Source organism: Chlamydotis macqueenii, chromosome 1, assembly GCF_036417535.1.
Source record: "Chlamydotis macqueenii isolate bChlMac1 chromosome 1, bChlMac1.mat, whole genome shotgun sequence".
Taxonomy (NCBI): Eukaryota; Metazoa; Chordata; class Aves; order Otidiformes; family Otididae; genus Chlamydotis; species Chlamydotis macqueenii.
In genome coordinates, this window is record NC_141556.1 from 80,890,829 (window position 1) to 80,918,280 (window position 27,452).

The 27,452-nt window shown below is 37.2% G+C and overlaps 1 protein-coding gene across 3 annotated transcripts in view; it reads right to left on the bottom strand.

Moving 5' to 3' along the window:
• The window catches only part of LOC104486043 (potassium voltage-gated channel subfamily KQT member 1), a 517,969-nt gene that overhangs the window by 411,329 nt on the left and 79,188 nt on the right, over nt 1–27,452 (bottom strand). For all 3 annotated transcript variants that reach the window (XM_086758236.1, XM_086758226.1, XM_086758232.1), the window contains exon 12: nt 8,613–8,727. In XM_086758236.1, the coding sequence (XP_086614362.1) occupies nt 8,613–8,727 (115 nt within the window). The remainder of the gene's footprint in view (nt 1–8,612; nt 8,728–27,452) is intronic.

The window sequence follows — 27,452 nt, forward strand, 5'->3', positions numbered from 1 at the left end:
CCTTGGCACTTTATTCTATTTTGTGTAACAATGAGAGACTGACAGGATTCTATGAGAAGGGTTATACTGTCATCTGCAGCAAAGAACATACTTTAATGTTACATCTTTCAAACTTTCACCACAGCTGCATATAAATGCAGTTATCAATATTGTCAAGTGTCATAGAGCTCGATGAGCACAATTATGTGAGGTGTAATATGAATCTGTAACTGAAAACCTCAACAAATTATAAAGCCCAAACAGAGCCTTTATAAAGCAATTCCTCCCTTTACTAGTTTCATCCTCAAACATACAAACATCCCATGCTAATATTAAAGACTATGAATCCAGTCGAGCTCTTTGCACTCTTTTCAATATGAAATTAACTATTCAAATGAAAGAGTTGCCTTATTTCCATTCTCTAACTTACTACTGAGATAAATAATAACTTAGTAAAACAAAGCCACAAATGTGAGTCTTTTACTTTGATCTGACAACAGATATTCTTTGTAAACTATTTCTTATACAACACAGATATTTGCAGCCATACATCCCAGAGTCATCTCACTCCCTTCATGAAAAATCCTATCCCTACTCTAAAATTTTGGGAATTATAAAAAAAAATCATTAAGAAAAATGTAACCATATGAAATGTCATGTTTTTGTAGAAGCTTCTGTTTCCAAAACAACCTTTTATTTCAGACTTTTCCATCAGATCTGAACCATTTGTTGAACAGAGGCTTACATTATATATGCACTTAGTTACACTTTGACAGTCGTCAGTGGGCTGTTACAACAGTCTGTTTTCCAGAAAAGAAAGTATAACCACAATACGAAGTTGAGCCTTTGGGGGTTGGTTAAGTTTCTCATTAAACTGATATTCAAGTACATGCAGCATTTTTCCTTAGTGTGGCAACTTGCCAATTTAACACTGGGGAAATTCAGATGCTTATAAGTTAAGTTTCAAAGTAAGTTTGTTGAAATGACAAATGAGATCTTGAAAACCGAAACGAGTTTCTGTCTCTCGTTGTGTTATAGTGCAGTGCCCTCCACTGGCCAAACATCTTCACTTAAAAATAAAAGAGCAAAAAAAAAATTCTGAAAAGTTACCCTTCAGACTAAAAACCAAAAAAAAAAACCTCCAAAAAACTTCAGAAGCCACGTCAAATTCTTTGAAAATGTTACTACATAATGGCACTAATTTATACTAATGTCAGCCTTGTTTTCATATTACATGGTAATAAAAATACCTTAGGTGCTGAAATAAATCCTGAAGCAAACTTTTTAAAGAATTCAAAATTAGAGATGACAATACAAAAATAGTGGTACTAGAAAGTGTAACTTAACACGAGGCCTTATAATGGTAAAAAGCATACAACCAGATTAGCATACAACCAACTACTGCCGGTTGAATTTTCACTACTTTACCTTTTTCAGTTCAGAAATGACAGATCCTGATCTAAATTTCTCTTTGAAGCAATTAATCATGCTTTTGAGTGCAATGGACAGAACTAGCTGCATCAGTACTACCTATATTAGATGTACCTGAGAGTGAGGATTAACAAGCATCAGGAGCGAAAAGCATAATGAGAAAGTTGGAAACAAGTTATACATGTATAGACATATGCCCTCCCTTCATGTTACTGTGGATTGCTTACTTATTAGTTTTTCACCTCTCCCTCTCACTTCATTTTATGTTTGTTTCAAAAATATGGATGAAATGTAAATGCAGTGATGATAGGCAAACTGTAATATCTTCAGGAATATTCTGTACTCCAACCAACCTTGCCGCTGTCATTTGGCCAACTCACTCGTCTTGGATGATGTTACCTCTCATAATTCCATTCCCTTCACTACCTGGTTGATGACCAGTATTGCTTCACAAGTTTCTCCAATATCTCTAGTAGCTCAGTGACAATATGGGCAATATTTACATGTTCCATCAAGTGTCCGATCATGCTTTCAAAACAACAACAATATTTTTAAATAATCCATGAACATAGACAAAAAGACAACAGATAGTACAAAGGATCTAACTGATGTTTAAGGACTCTAGCTGTCCCTATATTAGTAATAAAAGTGTTATTAATGACTTTTCAGTAGATTCAGTTATCCTACACAAGATTATTATCTAATTACTAGATCTAGTGATATTCAATGTGATAGACTTGCTGGTGATAAGGTGAACTCTTTCTTTACTAAGACTAAAAGCAATAAGCTATAGGAGGAAGCTATGATAAAAATAGAAAGATCAATGGCATTTGCACAGATAGACCAAAACCATCGAAAGACTGAAAATATGCTTTGTGTTCAGAGTTGCACACTACTGGATTTTCAAGCAGAGCCAAAGAAGATTAACACAAAAATATTCTTAAGTCCCTGATAAAAACCTTCACTGCCATCTACAGATGGAGGGACCAACTAGAAGGCTGAAATAAAGGTGAAAGATTGACTTAACATTCCTTTTTCCAAGTGGTGACCAGCATACACCACCATTTTATTTGAGCACATCTAATGTAAGCTTTAAGACCTAGCATAAGTTCTACAGTTTGTTCCATTCACTTTGTATAAAATTTCTGTGTTAGTGAGCAATGGAGGAAACCACTCATATTTCATAACTGACAATCCTATGATAAACTGCTTCCGCTAGGGGAAAAAAAAAAAAAATACAAACCAAAAAACAAACCCCCAAAAAACCAACACTGTTCCTAAACTTGTTTTTAAGGAGAAAAGCTAGATGCCTGGACTAATCATGAAGCATCTTCCTTTGACTATAGTTGCATGGATTTCTAACAATGGTGGAATTTTGCACTCCACTGAAGAGCAAGCAAGTCTGTGTCCCTCCAATCTCTGTAGACCCATTACTGCTGAAGTGGGGAGCAGCTCTAGTGCTCTGTTCTTCCAGGCAGCCTGGAGCAAGCATAAACACAGACAAGAATAACTTCTTTGCTTCATTAAGCCTCAATCCTCATGGAAAGTTCTGCTTCTTACTGAAAATTAATTTGTAGTGCTCCTTTTGTATCAGGATTTATCAGTGCTGATACCAAACAAGGCATTCAGTCATCTTCACTCTCGGAGTCTCAGCTTTCCCTGTTAGAATAAAGTGCTACATTGCACAAAGTGCAAAACCTTGGGGTTTTGCAGCCATTGCCTTACCTCAGATCTATCTTTTTACCTCTCCTCAAGGTTCTTATATAGCTTATGGCAATCGGCCATTTCCTTTTTTTTTTTTTTTTTTTAAAGCAGATATTCCCACTTCCTTTGATTGTGCAATAACCACATACTATTGCTGGGTTTTTTCAGCTAATCATTTTGCAGATAAGATCTCCCTTGTACAATCTAAGAGCTGTATTCCATACTACAAGCTTGAAAGAGAAAAAATTGGAGTGGTTATCCGGTTGCTTCCATCTTCAGATCCCTATGCTTCTTTCACACCATTTTAAGACCTCAAACTGAAATAGTGAGCCATTTTCACAGCTATGTTACAGATAGATAAATACATAGGAATGTAGCAGAAGTACATACATGCTTTCTATACTTCTGCATAGAATTGTTTTAGCCAAAATTGTATTAAACCCACGGTTCCTTAACACGATTTGACTCTGTTGTGGACAGAGCCTCAGAAAGAAGAGCAACTGTTGGTCTCACTCTCAACCCATGAGAAGTAATTAACATCCCACTTTCCCATGAGGAACAGGTGTAGCTATCACTTCCCTGGCAGCCTGTTCCAGCTGAAGAGTTATTACTACAGCTGTTCAGCTGACGGCAATTACCAGTGACAATGGTCATTGTATGTGGATCTCACCTTCTAAAGGTTTCCTCCCAAGAGAGCTGACGTGATGACTGCTGAACTGCAGCATTACACTGCTTTCTGCTAAGAGATCAACTGACATTTACCTTTACGTGACCTTAGTGAGCTACAAAGTGTGTACTCAACTGCAGTTGCTTAACCATGCTGACATACAGAATTTCTAACTTTTGCTTTTCCTTACAGTGTAAAGAGCCTTAAACACCACAGCTTTAAACCACAGAACTCTGAAAAACAAAAACAGGATGTCTGCTTCTAAAGCTGGTGCTCTGTATATTTTTCCTGAGACTGTGCTATCTGGGACCAGGTTGGTGTAATCTTTCAATACAGTCTATTGGCCAAATTCTCTCTTTCCTGCTGGAAGGTTAACTCTGGTGTGTATGACAGAAAATATTTTCATGGCCAAGGGCTGTTGTCATTACAGTCTGTGTAACAATAGGACTATCTGAGATTAAAATAATTAAGGCTTAAAGTTATGCTCAGTGGTCTCCTTTCCTCTTGCAAGGCTCCAGTGCAGCCAGGAAGAATCCAGAAAGAGACACACCATTTGCAAAATTGAACATGGGAACAATGATAGCAAAAAAGCAAATCACACATAAGTAGATACTCTTCCCCCTCTCAGAAGATGCTCACTGCTCCTTAGTAAAACATACCAAGTTGCTGAAGGTGGCAGAACCTTTGCTCCTTCCCTTACAGAATCTCTTTTTCCCCTTGGGTGATCAATAGGCACTGGAATTATCCTATGTGACAACTCCAGTTAGTGGCAGGGTGTACAAGCTAATACCCCCTGCCTCCTCCAGATTATTTTGGCTTGAAACATGAAATCAAGGGCCAACAGACAGGACTCCTCTCTAAAGACAGCAGCATACACAAAACATGAAAAGGAGCAAGCAAAGGACCAAGTAGAGGACTCAGCCATTTGAAATAGAATGCCCCAGCAACTCCTACAGCAACTCCAAAACCTCCTAAGTCTCCCTCCATAGTAGGGAAGGTTCCTTCCCAGCCAAATGGACTCGCAATTGCCACAGGCTACAGCCTTACAGCTGCATATCCCTTAATCAGAGGTAACTTAGATGGCTTCCCCAGCCCTGTAACCATTCCCTGTAGGCAGCTTTATCCCTTCCTAAGATCCTCCATGCTTCATTGTTCATATACAGTTCATACAAATGTTTGTTTCCATTTACAGAGGACATCAGCAAGCTGCTCACTTATGTCCATCATTTTAACTGTTATCATTTCTTCTTCTTCTGCAAGAGTGAGTTTTGATACTGCAAAAGTCTGTTCATGCAGATCTACACAACTTGTAGTTTATCTTGCTTGTCAATCAAGCCACATACCCATCCCCAAAGCCTATGTCACTTAACACATGTAAAGTACATCTCAACTATGATTTCTGGTTTGAACCAGCTGTGGGGAGTTTCTGGCCTTAAATGTTTCGACTAGGAAGAAGGATCAAAAATCCACTGAAGTTTGCCCCTGCTCTCACTGTGTATTTCTCCTCCTTTCTTCCTTTTGTCACATACCAAATTCATACAAACTTTGAGAGGTTTTATTTGCATTTTTGTTGCTTATGGATACAGATCAAGAATTAGTAAGCTTACAGCTTACTCATTTTACAGATATCAATGGCATCAGCTCTTTCCTCAAAGACCTTGTGATACACGTGATAGGCTGCATCAGACAGACAAAACAGTCCTGCCAACCATGGGGAGGAGACAAGCCTTAAAAAAAAATAAAATAAAATAAAATAAATCAGAAATCAGACCCTGCCACTTGCTTAATCAGTGCTATTTGGAGTAATCTCTTGCCTTTTTTATTAGTAAACAATCTGTTACAGAGATACAGGAATTTGCCATGTATTATTTTACAAGCAAGCCTAATTTCTATACCAGTTCTCTACCCTTCTGCCAGAACATCTGTGTGCATACAGTAGGAAATTAGGAAGAAAGAAAGGCTTCAAGACATAACATCATGGGGAAAAGAGTGGCACTATGCTTTATGTTGAATCAAGGTGGATCCATTTTCAAATTGTTTGATTTTACATCTTCCACAAAAAAAAAAACATGGTGATATAAACAAAGTGCTAAGGTTAGCAAGAAAGAGCAAAGTGATAACAATGAAGTTTCCAGCTCTAGAAATAGCATTCTTAAGATTTAGACCTTCCCTAATATATAACTTAATTCAGATGCTTGTTACCAATATTTATACGACTAACTGTAAGGACCAAGCAAATACGTTGTAATGAGTCAAATATAATAGCTCTCTTTTTCTAGGTTTCAAAGCACAGACAAAACATCATTTTGCAGTCTCTCTATGCACTGATGGAGTCATCATCTAATTGCTCAGCAGAGAATCTGAAAATTTGGTGGGTAAGTACATCAGGTAAGAAAGTAGTCTAAGCATTTATTGATCAAAACAGAACTACTCATCAACTCATTAACATATTTATTTCATCTATCAGATTAGATTAACCTCTAACATAATTCTTATTCAACTTTGGACATCTCAGAAGCAGCCAGTATAAAACAACATAGCTCCACTCAGGTCAGCAACCACATGAGATTTTTACCCCTGAGACCCTGGGCCAGAGAAATTCAGCAAGAACTTCAGACAACCATAGAATTTATCTTGAATAGGATCCTTTTGTTCCCTAGCTCAGGAGGTTGCATTTTTCCACATTTTTGCCCAGATCACTGGAAACAAACATTATCCCAACTACCTAAAGGATCCAAAGCAGAAAGGTACCTTAAGCTTAATTTGCAAACTTGCTATTTGGTTTTGGTTTTATTGACACCTTCCACTTTCAACATACCTCAGCACTGCAACCCACTGAACTGGTCTGTTTTCACTCAAGATGCGTTCTTGGATAGTAGTATCACCAGTTTCCAATGGCCTGATAGGTTTTGCCGAGCAGCCACTTCAGTTACCATGAGACTAATGGTCATGTGCAGATTGATGCCACAGATGTTTGTCCAAGGTAGCACGGCTCAAGGGTAGGAACTCTATTCTCCTGGGACAATATCTGCCTTTGCACACAATGAAGGGAGTCTTGAAGACAGCATGGCCAAAAGTAAAGGTTACTGTCATCAGAGAACATACCTCCTATCATCTATCTAGTAGAGGGGATTTCAGAAGAACCTATTTTCACATTACAAAAAAAATCCCAAACACTCGAAACATTACGGTTGTAGACCTGACATTTCATGTTTAATAATCAACAAAACAGCTTACAAAGTTTAAAAAATGACCAGTTACTGGCTTTGAAGTAAAGGTATACTGTGAGACTGGTTTTGTAACTCCCAATGCTTGTTGAAGGCAAGGAAAACTTTGCCTTTTGGCAGCTTGACAAAGTCAAGCTTGACTTCACAAAGAAGTGATCCATGTGAAATTGTCATCATGATAGCATACTATCATCAACTGTCATGTAAAAGCCATGTTTTCACTTACTTTACAAACTGAGAAGGTTCATTGCCTGTATACAGACTTTTTGCTGTGTGACTTTAGGATGAAGATTTGTCACAGTGGTTAAATGCATGCTATTCCCAAATGAGATAAAACCACTTTCCATCAACTAGTTCACTCCAAAGGGGGAGAAAAAAAATGAAGAAAAAGAATCTAACTGGTACATAACTCCAGAGCTTGAAACAACATCTGCATTAACAAACAGAATAACTGTTTATTCTAACCAGGTAAACAAGCAGAATAAAAGTGGAAAATTTAACAGGAAAAAAAATATTATTTCCCCATCACACATTCCAAGGAAATGTAGGGAATATATTACTAATTGCTAGGCAAAAGCCACGGTGTTTTGGAAAGCTAACACACCAAAGCAAGTATAGTGCAAATGAAGACTTACCTGCTTATAGTTCTGCTAAAAGACAAGACAAATAATCCCACTAAGCATATCTAATATTCATGTAGAAGGCATATGCGTATCATGGAAATACAGTGTTAATATCTTATTGTTTGCATTAGAAATGGCAATTTAAAGCCAAGATCCTTAAATACATCATGTTCTGTGCTTATCCAAAGAACTTCACAATTTGAAAAATGAGATACTACATTTCTACTCAAGAATCATGAATCTTAATGAATGCATCCTACTAAGTAGAATCACACACATATAAAATGAGATAAAGGTGAAAACTGACATGCTTCACTTCAGAAGCATAAAACTACATGAAATGGTGGTTTTGGCTTTGGTTTTACATAGTATTTCTATAACTTCATATTACATCTATAACTTTTGACCTTATGTTTTCTGTACATCTGAAGTTCATTACAAATATTCAGAAGCTAAAATTGATACATACATTATAATAATTTTACTTGCATATTTTTGGAACATAATTTCCTCACATGTGTGCATACTTTATCAAGGTATTACACACAATGTAGCCTTTCTATTTTCAGGCTGCATCTATAGATGACTATTTAATTTACGTTTCAAATCGATTCATACATTATTCATACTAAGAGTGCTTTAGAGCTCAAACTGATTCAGAATTCTACAAAGTATAAACCTACCTTTAAAACAATCTCAGGAGCTGCGTCAGCTGCCTTAAAAAGTAAAACAACAGAGACACCAAAGACTGCAAGCCACCCATAGCAGAGCAATGCTGCTTGTTGCAAGTGTGTAACTACCTTCATTAAACTTAAAGGTAAAATTGCATTGTGTAGAAATGTTCACATATAATTAAATGATCAAACTTATAATCACTTCAAGTGCAGCCAGCCAAAAAGTAATACTTGTATTCAATGATAAGTCTCTCTTATGATTAATGAGCATTTACATTATCAATTAAAAAGTTGTTGTTCCACTTACTGTGCCACATTGGATACAGGTGGTAGTGGCGACTCTTCTGATATAAGGTCAATGTCTTCAGTGAAGCTGTTGGCCCATGATATTTCTTGGGTATTCCCTTCTAAACGTCTTTTCACTGCACAAATAATTCAAAGAAATTATAAAATAATAATAATATATAACAATATATACAAGCTCTTTCCCTTGCTTAAGATATTGTGCAGTGGATGAAAGAAATGGTTCTAGTATGATACATGGCTTGCTTTCTTGTTAGAATCAGTGAAGTTTATGCTTAGAACATATACCATACGAAAATATATATGTGCACATACATAGTTCAAATACACAGGAACCTCTTACAAGAAAGGCTTGTCTTCTTCAGGATTGTCTCTCCATAAGCAGAAATTCACCATACCCATAATTTCAATGTGGGTAGAAACACTCTGACTTCCATTTCCTCGGTTAATATTATTTTATATGTATACCTTAATTTCTCTAAAACCTTTCTTGAAAACTTTATTGCTATTATCATAGAAACAGCACTTTTGTTTCAAGTATTCTGTTTGGTCACTATATTCAAAAATTCTCCCATGGACCAGAGAAGAGCCTCAGGTGTTTGAATGCAGTCAGCTCAGAAGGGTCACCATGACAGATACAAAGCTCAACTGTAGCTCAGCTTATGTTCCAAACATAAGAAAGCTACAAATTCCATTACAGATTGAGAAGACGTATGATGTCCAATGAATGAAGGAGTTCACTCACAGGCTGTAAAAAACATAGAAGTGTGGTTAGCCTTGTAACTGATGAAAGCTGATTATGTTTTAAAAAGCTCTAGCGATAATACTTGTTTCCATCAAGTATAGGGCTGAATTCTTCCACTATAAATGTGAAGTATACATGTATCTGTCTTTCTGAGTTCAGCTGCATCAATATTCACAAGCAATTTCTGCTTTAAGATGTTTTTCTTCCCGTACTTATTTTGTTCAAAAGCTATGAATTACATCTAGCTTAAATTGCTGTGATCCGAAACAGTATTTTTTTTTTTCCATGGGTACTAGTCATCCTACCAGTTTCGAAGGAAGCTCTATATCTATTTTAATTCTGATCACTCTTGAAAGCTTGGCACACACAGTTATGAACCCGTAGAGTCTAATTTGGAAAATGCATAGGATGATGCATATAAATTCAAGGAAGAAAAAAAAAGATAAATGTTTGCAAGGGGTGAATCACTAAAATTATGTGTCAAACAAAACAAGTAAAAGACTAAGTAGTGTCATTTGCATATGCTGTGATAGGTAAAAAGAAAAAAAAAACAACTCATATGACAAAGCTTGCCCCCTTGTTGAAATCTCAAGTTAATTCTACAGCACCACTTTGGCAGCACTGCATTCAAGCTAAATACTAAAAAGCAGTTTGCCAGTTTGGTTATAGACTAGATTTATCTCAAAAACCTGTCTCTAGCATACGCAAGTATTAAGAGGAGCTTCTCCTAGAAGTGCTACTCTTAAATATCAAGTTAAAGCAGAAATCACAGCTCTGAAGCTCATCATATCTGGGTGGTGATATTATAAGATTCCCTACTACCATCAGAGCCACTTGACTCAATTCTGAGCCAGTTCAGGTTTGTGTTTTGTGAAGTACTAAGCCATCACAAGAGAATACCTGTTTTATCCTTGTAACCCTAATAATAAAAGCTATTTAATACTAAATCCCTTTACCCTTTTATCACTCATCAATTCTGTGTGTTACTGCTTTAAAATATTAACCTGTTAATAATGTTTTCTAGTCCACACATCCAAACATTAATGTCAATAGCAAATGCAAGTAACATGTCCTCTGTTCTAAATATTTTCTGTCCTTAAGGTGACTGTCAGAGTCGTGAGCAGTTACCTTATTTCTGGAACCAACTCAGTTTCTGAAGTTAACTGTCACTTTCCCTAAGTGAACTTCCAAAACTCATTTAGACAGTGATGTTCGGTCATAAATCAAAATTACCAAATCACACAAAAAGGAACAAAAATATTTTTTTAATGTCAAGAAGCCAGAAGCTTCTGAGCAATGAATTAATTCACGACAATCATTCACAATAATCCTTTCATTCTGAGAAGATGTGAAGCATTAAAATACATTCAACACATGGCAGTGAAGCTTTCCAGAAATAAAACTCAAAGTTACTACATATGGAAGTTTGTAACAGCTGCAGCTCAAGCCAGAACAACTATATCTTCCCTCTCTATATTTATTTTAATAAGCCTTCCTTTTCTAGCCTGATTCTATGCAAATGAATGCCCAATTTTTGTTCTTGTAGAGTAGCAAGGAGGGGAGGCAAAGAAATATGACAGGGAAAGATAAGCCATCCTTCCTTTCCAAATGCTACTACTTACAAGATGAAGAAGCTGTTATAAAATACCTATACCTATTATGTTCTGAACATGAACAGTTGGAAGCAGCAAGTTGAAAATACAAAATACTATTTACCACAGTATAACAAATACCAGGTGAATGCCATAGACCTAGGAATCAATGGAAAAGATCAACTCATTGGTTGAAACAGCAAAAGGAAAGCTAAGTTTCATATATCTCTATTTTTTCCTTCAGTGTCACTTTCTAAAATGCATATCAAGCACATCCAAACATAATCCAGAGATATTTTTGTAATGCTGCTTATCTTTATGTAACCTTAGATTCCTTATATATGTATTACGCTAACTTCTGTCTTTGTAGTATGAGTAAAAAGTGAACTCCCAATTTACAACGGCAGTAGAAAATATGATTGCATATGGTTCCCATTATCATGGTCACTCTCAAATAGGCAATGCCTACCAATACCACGACAAAATAATCAGGAATATTTACACTATTCTCTTCTCAGATAAAAAATGTGAAAAAAAAAAAAAGAAAAAAAAAAGAAAAAGCAGGTCTCTTCTATTGCAAATAATTCCAACTTACTGTTTTTATTAAGAGGGGTTTTTTTTCATATACACCAAAAAAAAAATCCCAAACACAAATTTAAAGATAATTCATACCATTCCCACACAGTTTACTTTACAAAGGTCTGCAAAGAATTGCAGTGGCTGCTGCTGTTATACAGAAGGGTGCCTGCAGTTGCTACTCCTAGGACTACAAACAGTAAAGAACTTGGATGAAAGGATGTATCTGGCAAATTAAACTAGGAGAACACAGGCACATTGCAAGAAATGGACAGTAAATCTGAGACAGTTTAACATAAACCAGTTCCTGTTGCATGAATATTCATTCGTCAAATCATTAAGTAACAGATTGTGTGAAGACAATGCCAGGTACCTGGTGACAGGGGAGATCTCACAGAGCAGGTGGATAAAGATGGCCAGGAAAGCTGTAGAGCTGCATGTAAAAATGCAGAGCTGGAGAAGGGCCAGACAGGACACAAAGGGTAAGTTAAACCAGTTCTTCAACCAGAGCAATAAAAGGATTAACATGTACAGAATGCTGATGAGGACAAGGTCTCCTCTACCAGATGAAAGTAAGGGTGGGGGCTTTTTTGTTTGGGGGTTTTGCTTGGTTTTTTTTTTGATAGTACCACTGTCTTTTAATCACTTTCACCCATTCCAATTATTTCTTTTCTTTCTTCGGACAAGGACTTATTAGTGCTAGAAATGTTATCCTATATAGAATAACTCTTAAGTGAAATCACCTGTGAGAGGAAAGTAATAAGCCAGTATTTTGTAAGATGTGTTTTTATCACTATTATATGCTTAGCATATGCTTATATGCTTAGGATGAACAGTAAGCTGACAAGAAACCATAACTGGTTTCTTGATAATATACAAGGTTAAACTGGGAATAGACTCCCGTTTTTTGGTTTTTTTTACTGAATTCATTTGGAATGGGCATATCATCAAAATTATTATGACACCTAGCCTACTTTATATTACAATAAAACTTTTATTTATTAACAAAATCAAATGAAATATTAAAATAAAGAACCCATTTCATCTGTAAACTTAACTATATGTTTAACAGTGGGAAACAAAACAAGTTTATCCGCTTATTTACAGTAAGAACAATTGACTAGATTTTTTTAAAGGTGCTTAAACTCAATTTTCCAGTACGATAGACATTCAGTAAAATTTCCTAAATTTCATATGCACTTGAGAAAAAAAAATTGCTCTGCACACTGGAATGACAGAACATTTCATTGTTTGATTAAACTATTTCCATAGCAATTATCATTTTAAAAGACTGTACGTGCTCAACATGCACTATGGGGGACATAACACTAGGGAAAAAGGAAAACCTCAATTTTTTTTCATTCCCACTCTGTGACACCTTTAAGTCAAAAACCTCTGCTTTCTCTACAGTCAATGGAGAAAGGGAAAAGGAGGCATCTCTGAAGAATGACTCTCAGTCTAACCTCAGATGACAGCATTATACCTATTATAATGCACATATCTTGGTTCCACATACAAGGTAAGTAGGCTAAAAGTTGGCACTATCAGTTGACTGTTTACTGACCTTCAGATCAAAAGTTGTTAAAAAACACTCTTTCATAACACCAGGCTTCACTACTCAATGTAACAAATGACTGTGAAGTAAACATACGATTTGTTTAATTTCATATGTAAGGCTGCACCTTGACAGAAAATCCATGGGGTGTCTAGGCTTCCTTTATCCACATGGAGGAACTACGTGAGAGATTACAGCATTATATCTTGTCTTCTTTCTTGTGGCAGGACCTTATATCACCTCACTGCCCAGAATGCAGTATTTTTAAAGCTGTATAGAGAGGCAAACTGGTTTGGGACTAGACTGAGACATTTCCAAATCCATACTTTCCTCAGACAAAAAAGGAAAATTAATGGCTTATGAAAGCCAAGGTGCCTATAAGTATCTGATACCTGACCACCAGCCTGCCATTAAAAACCCCTCCAACGTGCTATTATTATTCATCTCAGTAGCCAAATGGTATTCAAGCTCATCTGAGCAGTTATGTTGGAAGAATATGTCAAAATATATCATTAGCATAGACTAAATAAATTCTTTACTATATATAAAGTTATATTCAGTTATATTATGAGAGCTTTTCTTCATTTCTGTTGTGGAACTAAAGTGTTAGGAGTGTACTCGGTAGTGGCCTAAATAAGACAGTTATTTTTATTTTAGTTTTCTGTAAAAATGTTCAAAAAATGAGCATCTGAACCTGGGATTTTAAATCCTTACCAGGTACTCAAATGTAAGCCATCTGCAAATGCCAGATTGTTCCTTACACAACTCTAAGAGCTACAAGTGCCCACTACAGTTTAAAAAATCCAAGCCACTTTATGTACCTAATTTTAGGCATCTAAATTTATTGTCATTAGAGACATGGCTGATACTGCAATTCTTGTACATTCTCTCTGAATTTTATTTTTTCCCCAGAAGATCTGCAGAATCAGACCACAATGAATTAAATAGCAGTTTGCTAGAAGAACAGCAATAAAAGAGCATTTTTAAAAGTGAATTGAGGAAGAAGAATAATTTGTATTTGCTGCAAACATATTGCTAAGTATATGCAAAAAGTGCCATGCACTGTTGCTGCTGTACTTAGCTACATGTTTGGCTGCAAGTGTTTTAGATAAAGCTCAACATCTGGTTTCCTGTGCCTCTGATTTGAAACAATCAGCACTCAATGCACTAATCCTGGCTGTATTTGTTATACATTCTTTTGTTTAGATAAGCCTGCAGGCCAAATTACATACTGACTTACCATAGAACCCTAATCACTCATTATACGTCTAATGGGACAGCATGGAGATGTAAATGAACACCAACACGTAATGCAAAAACCATAAAGACATGTAGAAACCACGCAGAGAGAAAACAATGAAACATACTTTTGAAGATACATATGAAGATGCTATTACCTACACAACTGCCTGAGCATCCTTGTAAGACCTAGCAAACAAGAAGGATGCAACATAGTCACAAAAAAAAAAAAAAAAACCACGAAAAAGTTTCTGTAGTACCATAAATGTAGGTCTACTTAAGAAAAAGTACATTTAGCACAAAATCAACTTCTCTTTAAATGAAATGCCTTGGCTTAGAATATTGAGCGGAATGTTTCGTGTGAAATAACTTGTAGAGTGAGCAAACATCCATACCACTGAACTTGTGTAATGTTTGGCGTTAACTGACAAGCAGGTTTGTTGATAGATTTGGAAAAGTGGTCAGGGAACAACTGCACAGAGTTGTCAGTACCTCCTCATACACAGATATGACCCGTCAGAAGAGAATCAGAGATTAACAAAGCATAGTAGAGAAGCATGTGGTGTTGGTGCCACTCACTTGCTCAGATAGCAAACTATGATTTCCATTGCACTCAGTTCAGACCCTTTCAAAACCATTAAGTTAAGAAAGGATTTTCCTCAGCCAATTTAATCTGAGAAAATAAATTATTTTTGAAATGGCTATTGATTGTGCTGTGATAAAAACATTAATGATCAACTAAAACCACAAAAACATGGAGCTAAGTGACAAATAAGTGCTAGTAATCCAGCTATTTTAACATTTACATTTCTGGTTCTATTATGCCCAGGATTGTTTTTCAGTTTTCCTCACGGGAACGACCCACAATAGAAAGCCAGAGGAAGCTATTTTCAGTTCCTTGTCAGAATAGCAAGCTAAAATTTGTCCCCCCAAAAAAATGACAGATGTGATTTGCTTTTTTTTTTTTTTTTTAAATCGTGCTAAATGCAGCTAGCTGTGAGTGAGCTGCAGTCATTCTGCTATAGTCATTAAGTCATACTGCAGGTGTGACAATAATATGAATATTGACTACATGGCTAGGCTGGGTCCATCCAGGCCTGGATGCTTCCCTCCGGCCTCCTACCTTTCAAAGGAGAATGGAAATGGCATTTCAGGAGTATACATACAACTCTCCCAGCCAGATACCTTTTCCACGCATATGCATAATGGGCCCTTAGAGCCTCTACTTTTTACAACAGAATTTACCTCTATGGACTTTTGTCCTCCATCTTACTGAGCTAAACAGACTAGAAGACCCCAAAGACAAGGAAGCCAGAGAAACAGAAGGCCTGTAACTGAACTCCAGAGGAGTCTCTCGTTCTCAACCTGAATCATCCACAGAATTCTCTCATCTCTGAAGATACAGAGTCTATAGCATGTATTTCAGGTAGCTAGCCCTTCTTAGGTTTATATGTGGATATAGAAGTGAACATTGACATCTTTCCTTTAACATTTCTTCTCTCTTCGGTTCTGTTTCTGAAAAAAAAAAAAAGTAATGCCTTTCTTCTTATGAAAGCTATTTCTCCCAAATACACAAAAAAGCAGGCTTCCAAACTCAGTCAAATGTATGTGGTTAAAGAGGCTGGAAAACAGATTTTCCTGGTTGGTTGGGGAACAGGAGCATTCAGAAAAACCCAGAGAGTAAACTGCACAGAAGATACAGTTCAGTTATTAAGTTGTGCCACATGACAGCAGCAGGAGGATTGTGACAGTAGGAAAAATACAGTAACATCAATAGGAAAAAGAACATTTGTCCAAAACAAAGCCCCTACCTATCTATCTTACCTAAAGACTTCCCAGCCCTTAAGGTTATCCTTCTTCAAGTGAGGATGGCAGGCATCTCATCTCAAACGTCTCCTAGCAAAAATCTGTCTTGGGACACAGTTTAACACGTTTATGTCGCCAACCCAAGTTCATGATCAACAAGAAATCCCTATATATCCTTCCTCTTCTATTTTTCTTTATTTGCAGGTTTACTAGCTTAGTATTACATAGTCTGGCATTAAACATTTCAGTATCTAGGCAAATCTGCAGTCACAGCTTTCTGCAGAATAGCTCCAATTCTGCCACAGTAGTTTACGTTTGCCATTAGCACTCGGTGGCTGAAATAGCACGGAGGAAGCTGCTGATGTGTATTGTCAGCAGCGAACTACTGTCCCTGCACACTTTGGGCCCAAATGCTGCCACAACTAGTCTAGGAGGAATGTGAACCAGACACCTTTAGGAAAGCATATAACAAGACAAGTTGTATGCAAATGATGTCAAGAAAACAAATGTTTCTCAATATTTCTACACCAAAGTATTTTGACTCATTTCAACTTTGAAAAGTATCTCTTTTTTCCTCTTAACTGAAGCCTCATTCTGTTTATTTTGCTTATCTGACACAATCCTTGTTCCGACAGATATTTTGAACATATTTTTCAAAGTTGGAGATACCATCTACAGCTTGTGAATGTGTTCAGAGATCAGCTCTCCATGACTAAATTCCAATCATGAATACTAATGCATTTGACTTTTTAAGGCTAGCAATACTTGACTGTTAGTTCAGTTATTCTGAAGAACAAAACGTACAGTAAGAACAGTCAAGAAAAATAAGACAAAAATAGCTTCGAAAGTGATCTGTGTCCATCGCTTGGCTTTGTTTTTTTTTTTAAAAGGACAAGAAGAACTTGACCTTAAAATGAAACAATTAATAGCCAGTGAAATATAATTTGGCAGCTTTTTAGCTCTGCAGGGAGAGCTCTTAACACATACAAACTCTTAGAATTACACATAGGGAATGTATCGTGTAATATAAATATATAGAGTTACTTTCCATTATGAGATTCAGTACTGCCATTATAGTAAAAATGTTTATTTAAAAAAAGGAAGTACAGTTTTAGTGTGGCTATTAAAGAAAATAAACCAGTCTGAAAATGTTTTTATTTTTCAAGACTGTTAATGGTCAAAGCACACAAATTGCAATGACAGTAAAATTAGAAACATCTTCCGAATTGTTATCAATGTTTTGACTCACAAGAACACAAAACAATTATTGTAATTACAATGAAATACGCCACAATTATTGGCTGGTCTAATGCAGTTCTTTGCATCCCACAGTTGAAACCTTGTAGAACAATTTCCTATTGACTAACAGTTAATCATGAACTCAAGACATACAGCATTGTTACAAATCTGCTTATTCTGTACTGATTGGAAAAATGTTATAAATTAATACTAGAGGAAATAATTGCCGTATTTGGCCTAAAACTCAAAGCAAGTTCAGCAAGATAATCTGTAGCTATTGACTGCACTAAATCAAAATTATTCTACCTAAAGCTCCAGCCCTTATTGTCTTGTACATTCCAGGTGAAAAGAAACACATTTTATGAAAGTGTTCCTTCCCTATTTCAAACACATTTGCTCTGAATATTTATTTGCTAAATGTTGAAAATGAAGATATTTTAGGTAGGGCAGTAATTTGAGTAAAAGTCTAAATTACAACTATTAAAAAAGGAATTAAAAGTAGCCATTGTTATGTTTACCAAATACTGTAAAAATTTTGAATGACAGATCTTCAGATCATAAAATTTGAACTGTCACATCTTATAACCACAAAATCTCCTCATAATAAGTTACCTTCCTAGAAATCCTGCAAACCAATTGATCGCATTTTACTTAAAATTTAATTCATGGAGTCAGTAACAATGTACTTTTGAGCTTAATCAGTATGTATATTCACTGTTAATGCTACATTCTCACTTTCTCATAGTGCTTATTCAGAATTCACATCAGTAAATACTTAGAACATTTCTTTAAGTTCCTCTTAAATTTACTTTAATTATAAAGAAGTTGCTGAGCTTTTGCTGCTACAAATAAAACATGACTTTAATTCAATTTTCTGAGACTCAAATTATTAGCTTTAGAAGATGCAGCATAGTTAGTATTCTACACTCCCAAGAGCAACCAAAAATTGTACGTTAAAAGGGAACAAAGATGTTTATAACTGAGATACAACTCTAAGTTGACACATGCCTTCAGTCAGAGGTCCAAAGTCTTTCTTTACTGACAACATTGTGGAAACACATTTGAGGCGTAGAGTGACCTTGATTCTCCTCTGGCAGCAGGCCATGATTTTGCTTGAAAAAATCACAGTGACAGTAAGAACCACATTGACAGGCATAATGAGACATACAGTTCTACTGTACATCTCACCTTTCCTTCCACCAAAGGACCTGTGTGCAAGAGCGTGAAAAAACTCACTCTTAAACACACCTTGCACTTCAGTTTGACTGACTCCCTGTAAAACAGAGCTCTGTAGAGCAAAGAATGTTCCTCTTGAAAAGATGTGCAACGAAGCCCTGAAAAGCTGAGAACTAAGAGATCACTACTAGTGCTGAGATTGCCGAATACCATGGTCAGTACATTATGAACTGGCTGTAGATTCTGCCAACCCCAAACAGAAATCTGGATGAACGCTGAATTTGAGGAGTGATTTGATTGGGATTAGCATCTTCAGAGAAAGTAGATATTATACAAATCATAACAGATACGTATTTTCTTATGCCATCAGTCCCTTTGCAAGGCTTTGGTTCCATCCACGCTACTTTAAGTCACATTACTGAGGACTGAAACAGAAATTGATCTTTGCTATATCTGAAAGTGACATGGCTGAGTTCTCAGTCTTAATGCCATTGGTCTCATGATTTATCAGAGTTAATATCTTAATATATATACACACACAGCTACAGATGTTGAACTCTAACACAAGCAGCAGGAGAAAAAACAACTTCCATGATACTCTCTTGATTTCCAATGAAATATTTTTCTTTTAACTTAAAAAAAAATAAGTAAGTGCAATTTGTTTTCTAAGCAACACTAATGGTTTCAGAGACATTGTCAAGAGGGCAGAAACTGCAAATGTGATTAGGACAATTATCTTTGTGCCACTGACTGACTAAAGAAGTTCTGCTCTTTCTTGGTAGGCAAACCACAGACTATTTTTGCAGAATATTCCCTTCAGTTTCTGCAGCATGAAAGATTCAGACACCACTCAGTATCTTAACTCAGTTGAAGAACCCAAGCAGTGATTCCCAACTTCCATCCTCTATCTTATCACAGAATCATAGAATCACATGGTTGGATGGGACCTATAAGATCATCTAGTCCAACCGTCTTCCCACTACCATTGCTGCCACAGGTACTAAACCGTATCTTGTAGCTCCTCATCAAGCCGCCTCTTGAACACTGCCAGGGACGGAGACTCCACCACCTCCCTGGGCAGGCCATTCCAGTGCCTGACCACTCTTTGGGAGAAAAAGTTTTTCCTCACGTCCAATCTAAACCTCCTCTGGTACAACTTGTGGCCATTTCCTCGGGTCCTGCTTGTTGCCTGGGGGAGTGCAATGATCTCCCCTAGGAGAGATCACACTAGGATCATATGATGACTGCAATAAAAGTGTCTCCAGAATAACTTTGTTAGAGTCCTCGGGTAATTTTTTTCAGCTAGTAAAAACTCACAGATAATTGTTAATTTGTTTGGTTTTTTGTTTTTTTTTAAGTAAACTAGTAAATACATTTTTAGCTGAAGTAAGAAATAAATTGCTCAAGAATGAATATGTCTTGGTGGGGGGCGGGGGGAGAAATCAGCCCTGGAAAACATTTTCATCAGAAACAGTTTTGTAAGACATTTTAGACAGCTAAAGAATACTGTTTCCTTTTGAAAGAATGTCAAATGCTTGACATTTTCGTCACTACCTCGAAGGGTTCTCCCTGAATCACTTCAGCTTGACTTTCCTTACTGTAGATTTCACAACCCTTTGCTTGTGAAATGCCAAGAGTGCCTAAAAGCCAAAAGTGACCTTTGAGGAAGCACTATGCCTGTGTCCAGTGGATAGACCCAAGAGCACACTTGAGTCTCTATTCTGAGCAGGGCTATTAGCTGCTTGCCACAGAGAGGTTGGGTTTTGAAGAAAAGTAGAGCCACTTTGTTTCCAAAAAAATGTTCCTATTGCATTCAAAAAGACTTGGTTAGAATGTAACAGGTAATCCTGCCTCTACCGTTGCCTTGGGCAAACACCAGGTATACAGGCTACATAAATAATATTTAAGACTTCTCAAGTGTTCGCTGAGCAATGGATGATTCACTACATATATATTTTCGTTAAGTGTAAGTGGAGAAGTAGCACAACTCCATGGTTATTCACATGCAAACATATACATACAATCTGGAACGGCTGCACTTTTGAATAACTGCTAAAACAGGAAAAAAAAAAACAAACCAGCTGGATTTTCCTAATATCGGATAACAAGAGAGCAGGACAAAGAACTGTATTATGCACTGCCTTGTCTCCAACAGAGGTGAAGAGCAGATGCATAAGGACAGGACAAATATACAGTGCAAGCTTCACAGAGAGCTTCCTGTGGTTTGCAGCAGCTGTAGGACTTTCCAAGTCTGAGGTGGTATCCAAGAATTCTTGATGGGTTTTCTTACTCAGTAAATTTGTTCACAAGGAGTTGAGAATACAACAAAATTTGTTTCCACTGATTTTAGTACAGATGTGAACTTCCACTTGCCCTGTGAATGGAAAACTCATGCAGTGGCTTCAAACACTGTTAATATTGCTATGGAGAAAAAAAATGAAACACTAATGGAGCACTATGTCATAACCCTAGAAAGGCAGGATATAAGTAAAATGAATTTTATTCCAATAAACCTTTAGAGGAAGGTATTACAGACTCTGGAAATGATAAATGCATAGTCTAAGAGCCAAACCTCTTCTTTCAAGAAGATAATGTGAAGACTTTTACTACAATCCTAAAAAAATTAAGACTCAAGGTGTCCAAGCTGGCTCAACATCCACCAGTGACGAGTGGTGTTCCTCAGGGGTTGGCATTGGGACCAGCTTTGTTCAACATCTTTCTCAACAACACGGACAGTGGGATTGAGCGCACCCTCAGCAAGTTCACCAATGACATCAAGCTGTGTTGTGTGGCCTGACAGGCTTGAGAGGTGGACCCAACAAATCTCATCAAGTTCAACAAGGCCAAGTGCAGGGTCCTGCACATGGGTCAGGGAAATCCCAAGCACAGATACAGGCTGGACAGAGAATGGATCAAGAGCAGCCCTCAGGGGAAGGACTTGGAACGGCCGGTGGATGAGAAGCTCAACATGAGCTGGCAATGTGTGCTTGCAGACCAGAAAGCCAACTGCATCCTGGGCTGCATCAAAAGAAGCATGGCCAGCAGGTTGAGGTTGATTCTGCCCCTCTATACTCTGCTCTGGTGAGACCCCACCTGGAGCACTGCATCCAGTTCTGGAGCCCCCAACATAAGAAGGATGTGGACTTGTTGGAGCGAGTCCAGAGGAGGGCAGGCTGAAAGAGTTGGGGTTGTTCAGCCTGGAGAGGAGAAGGGAGACCTACAGGAAAGATGGGGAGAAACTCCTTAGCAGGACCTGTTGTGACAGGATGAGGGGTAATGGTTTTTATGTAGAAGGAAGTAGATTCAGATTAGATATAAGGAAAAAAATTTTTACAATGAGGGTGGTAAAGCACCTTCCCTCCCCTCCCAGTTGCCCAGAGAGGTGGTAGATGCCCCATCCCTGGAAACATTCAAGGCCAGGTTGGACAGGTCTCTTAGCAACGCGATCTAGTTGGAGATGTCCCTGCTCTTTGCACAGAGGTTGGTCTAGATGACCTTCAAAGATCCCTTCCAACCCAAAGTATTCTATGATTCTAAGATTTTCACTGCCATTTGGACTGCTTGCATCATAAAGATCTACACAAGCTTTTGGAGAGCTGCTTTCAGACGAGTAGGGAGAAATTAGCACCTTGCTCCCCATCTCCCTCCCCCCTCATTGCCTTCTATTTGGTCCTCTTATGCAGTTACTTCTTCATTCAGAGCACTGACTATGTTTTTCTATTGGGGAACTCCTCCCCAAAACCCATATCTTACTAGTTGGCATTCAAGCTATAAATGCTTTAGTGTCCTCTTGTCCAGATTTGGACATGGTCCTTTTTCTATCTAAGAACAGACTTAAATTAGGTTGTCACAAGTGAAGGGAAGATCTTGCTGCTTGGTTCAAAGTACTGACCATTTCTGGCTTTGCAAAAATTAATATAATTATGATGTTTGCTAGCATGACATAGAAGCACCTACTTGACAAGGACCTGCTTCTCTTATGCTAAGATCTAACCACCACTCTCATCTGATATTATGAGGGATTCACAACCGAAACCTTAGCTTCCTCCTGTTCCACTCTGAAGTCCACATAGACTGGCAGTTAGCACAACATACTCAGTTACTTGCAGTTAAACAAATTAAATGAAAGCTGGCAGCAGGAAGACAATTCAGCAAAACTATTTACCCTGAAGTCCATGTTCAGTTTCAAAAGCAACTGCTTAGATGAGATCACTGAAATCGAAGAGTGCCTTTCTACAACAATTCCTCCATTTTTTCACCGCTAAGATCTTGATTATTTTGGAGACAGTCTCATGGAAAAAAGATACATTTCAGCATTTGAGATGGGACACATCTGCACTACACAAGGGAAGATGCGCAAAGCTAAGACATCCTATCTCCCTGCAGCATAGTTTTTTCAGATGGCTGGCAGAGAAGCTAACAAGATAAACACTGAAAAAAAATATCTCTGACAATTCCATCTCCTGTAGAGAACAACTGCATGCCCCAATCACAGAAGCACCTAAACGAAGTGGGGGAGAGAGAAGACTGCAGATGTGTGATTGTATCCTATGAAATGAGAACACACTAAGGTCCATTCAGTGCTGGAGAGGGGAGATATGGAGAGGGAGATAGAAGAAAAAAGCATCAGAAGTCTCCTTAATAAGCCTTATTCTGACTTAAATGCTTGAAAATAGTAAACAGCAAACTTATTCAAATGAAGAAATTGCTACTCATGCAGACTTTATGGACCCCAACCTAAATTGTCTTGCTTTTGATTTGTAAGAGAGTTTCAAGAAGTACTTTTTCCCCACACGCTGTTTCCACTCCAGGGAGTCCATGCCTGAGTTTGGCATATATTAATGCATTTATTTATCTAGCAAAGAACATCTTTACCCTTTTAAGGAGACTTAAGCAGAAAATAGCAAATAATGTAAATTGACGATCTTTACCAGGCAAAGTAATTCCTGGTAAAAGTCATCACTATCTTATCCAAGCAGATCTCTATCAGCTAAAATTGATGCCATTTGTATGACATATGAATAGGCCTATCGTTTTATGAATGTGATTTTACCTTACTAGAAACAGTGAAAACGCAGAACTTCCAGAGATACCATTTCTTCAGCAGGAAAAGGAAAAATCCTATTTAACAATGAAATTGTATTATGCTAAGGCAAGTTTGTGCGTACTTTGCTTATACTTTCTGCTCATCAGGCTGTCTAACTTAACCCCTGTAAACTTTAAGATGCTGGGGCACCAAGTTCACCAAAGTCTAGTGCACGCACTCTCTGTCTTTTACAAGGTTATAGAAACAGCAGCCACCCTTCACTTAAACAGCAAGAGCAACTTCTAGACTTGTATCTAGGGCTGCCGGCACACACTCGCTTCAGGATGCCTTGCTCAGCACAAATCTAATCTATCCTAGATTCAGGTCAACCTGACCTGAAATGGATCTTAATTGAGTTAGTACAACCAGGTCTAGCGTATCCCATTGCCATGGTCTGATTCACCCCATTAAAAACAGAATTAAAAAGCCACTAGCAACAAATACTGGCATTAAGCTGCTTAAGATTTTTTCGAAAACCAGAATCAAGTTCTGAGAACTCAGCATAATATAATACTTAAAGGAACACAAATGGATCCAAAGGGTCAGAATACAGTCACAATTTACGTACCCATGAGGCAGATTCAGGACCGAGTTGTGTGCGAGCCAGAATTCCTGGAATTAGTTATCAGAATTGTATTACAGATGCTTTCTCCATAATTCACCTTATTCAAAGATGAAAAAAAAATATTATTCTCCTTTTACAGAGAAGTTTAAGTCCATGCCAAGTATACACAATTCTCTTGTTGGTGAGACCACATCCTACAGATCATAGGAAGAATGAAAAAGAGGAAATCCAGGAGGTGGACTCCTTGATGGTGGACTGCCACTGATGGAAGATGCTTAATATAGAAATAATAGATTATTAAAATAATACATAATTTTAAAAGCCGTCAGTGTTGCTTTTTATTTCCAAGCTGGGTACTTTTCTACTGCATGGAGTAGCACTGATCACATCTGTATTTTTTTCAGAATACAAGACAGGAGGGTGCCATATAGGAGTCTCACCCACATTAGCATGGAAGGAAAAGCAAGAGAACTCTCTAACAGGGGAGGTAAAGCAAAGAGGGAGGGATCTCCAAAGAAATTAATCACCCTCCCCCTCGCCACCTCTGTGGGCCTTAACCCAGAGGAATTCCCAAAGAAATTATTTCCAAGTCAGTTAGGATATTCACTGCAAATTTCTCTGCAGGAGAACACTAAGAATGAAGAGCTTTTCCCAGAGATACATTTGCTCACTTATGGTTTCCAAAGAGGTTAATTTAAATGTAAAAGTTATCATGCAACTGAACAGGATTTATATTGAAAAAGAGTACATATTCTAGTTTTGCCAGCTTGCCCTGTAAAAAAAGGAATATATTGTCCACACAAAACACTGCTTAAATGCATCAGTTATTTTTCCATATATCTCCCACTGAGTGGCTTTTTAACAATGGTTAGCATTTTATCCAGTATCACTATCCAATTCAGTGATTCTTTTAGTTTTATTTAACAGAAAAGTCAGATGAAAATCAGAAATCAATAGCTCAGTATAAAAGTCCAATACCCTAATTCTGCAAGAAAGACTAAGAATTTTAAGGAAAACCACTCATAAATCATAAGCAGAAATTATTTGCATCCTCAAAGTTTGCTCGTAATTCAGCATCATCCTATCAAAAACATAACAAGGTCAAATGGTTTCATCAGTTGTAGTCAAGCAATGCTAAAGAGGTCAGAATTTGGCCCAGTTTTAATCAATACAAATAAGCAGTCTTACTCACTTAGAAATTTATTAACTCTAAATCAATAGATTTCATACAACAGCTGCACAAAATCAATGAAGAACGCAACCTATACAGAACATTGCAAATGTTTGCTTATTGGGAAATTACTGTTGCTTCCTCTTTTCTTTCCAAAAGATAATAATATTGCAAAAGATTGTTTAGCCAAGTATTCTAATGCTAAAGGTGCACCAGTTGTATCGACACAGCAGATTACTGGACACTCCAAACTGAAGGCAAATCAGTTCCAGATGTTTTCCACTGATTAAATTCAGCCCAAGCAAGGTTAAGTAAATGACAAGCAGCTGTTTTTCTTTTTCGCAATGGTCATGAAAAATACTCTTAGAGTTCTGACTACTTCTAACTGGCAGACACATGGTGCAGCACCTATTTTCCTAGATTTTCATGATTAACAGAGACTGTGGAAAATCTTCAGAGAAACTAGTTCTTTTCTGATCTTACGCAGATCAGAATTAACAGGAAGACGCTCAACAATGAAAAAAAAATAACCTCTCTCTGGAACGCCTCAAGTACATCCCTAAGACACAGCCACTCTCAATTCCTATACTACTTGTTACGAGTGTAAGTAGAAATAGAACAGGAAAATGTTAAAGTGTCACTAGACCAAATCATGGCTCAGTGCAATACTGGCATCGCCCTAATGACCCATCACTCCATTTCAAACAGGACAGCAACACTCATGAGAACAGCAGAAAGAAAATCTTAGCCAGCAATAGATGCAGCAGGTATAAATTCAAAATTATTCTAGTGTGAAGATTCACAATGTAATAGCAAACAAGACCATTTTAAATGTGGGGATTGCCTAGCTATGTCTAGCTAGCCCTCTGAAGAGTTTTGGAACCTTTACTTGCAAAAATCAAAGATCACTGACTGGAATGTGTCAGCTGTTACCGCGCTCAGAGGCTGAAAAAAAAAAAAAAAAAAAAAAGCTTTATTTCTTAGACCTCTCTCCTTCTATTTATACTCAGACATACAGAGGTGTTTTAACACCTGATAGAATAAACTGACAGAAAGGTGTAAAAGTCCCTTGTGCACGTATCTTTAGGCAAGCTGACAGGCCAGATTTTCCATCACAGCACTTATTCTGGGTGGTGCATGGAAGCACTTCCAAAGCACAGAACTAAAAGCAAAGATTCCCATGGATTTGTGGTTGGAAAAATCTGGACAGAACACTATGCATCCCTGTACATAAAGATTATATTCCAAGCATCATCTATGAGGTTGCAAACCATGCTATGTAAAGAGACATGTCAAGCAAACTAAACTTGTTTAGAAAGTGGCTAATGCATGGGTATCTAAACAGGGAGCAAAACCAAAAAAAGAGAACACTTAAAATTTTTTCTTCTCCATTTTTTAAGTAATGGTCAGTCTTGCATACATATATACACACACCACCATTCCCCACAAAGAACCAGAGTTTATTTTACTTCTAATTCTGGAATCTTTTCAGCTTTCTCAGCTAACATAAAAGGTAAAAATATGTAAAATACAAGCTTTTCAAGCTATATTAACTCACATATTCAAGATGAAATGTATATTTAAATGAGTAATTAAAGTATATTTACTACTTCGCCATTTAAGCAAAACTAGTTTAAAAAGTCATATTTTATTTTTAATATTATGCCCCGATGTCCCACAAGAATGTTTTGTCATTCCCGTCAGAAAGAACAAATTTTTGTGGCTAAAAAGTAGCTTTACATTCTGGAGTAAATCACATCTTCTTTTCCCCACAAAGCATTCACTAAGTTTTTTTTCAAAAATAAGCTTCTCTTCTTGCAAAAGCTGACATTCTTGATTACCACTCCTCCTTGTTTATGCTAACAATAAATAAACGCCTAGGCCTATGTTTAATATTGCATTGACTAATAGCATTCTTCACTTCTGTAATGCTAAGTCAGTCTAAAAACACTTCATAAACAATTAAGACTCACAATATCTCTGTGACAGAGACAAGACATATTCATTTAACAGATGACGCAACTGAAGCACAGTGAGTTAATTGTCTGCCCAAGGTCACATAGCAAATCAGTAACAGAGCTAGGAACAGAATCC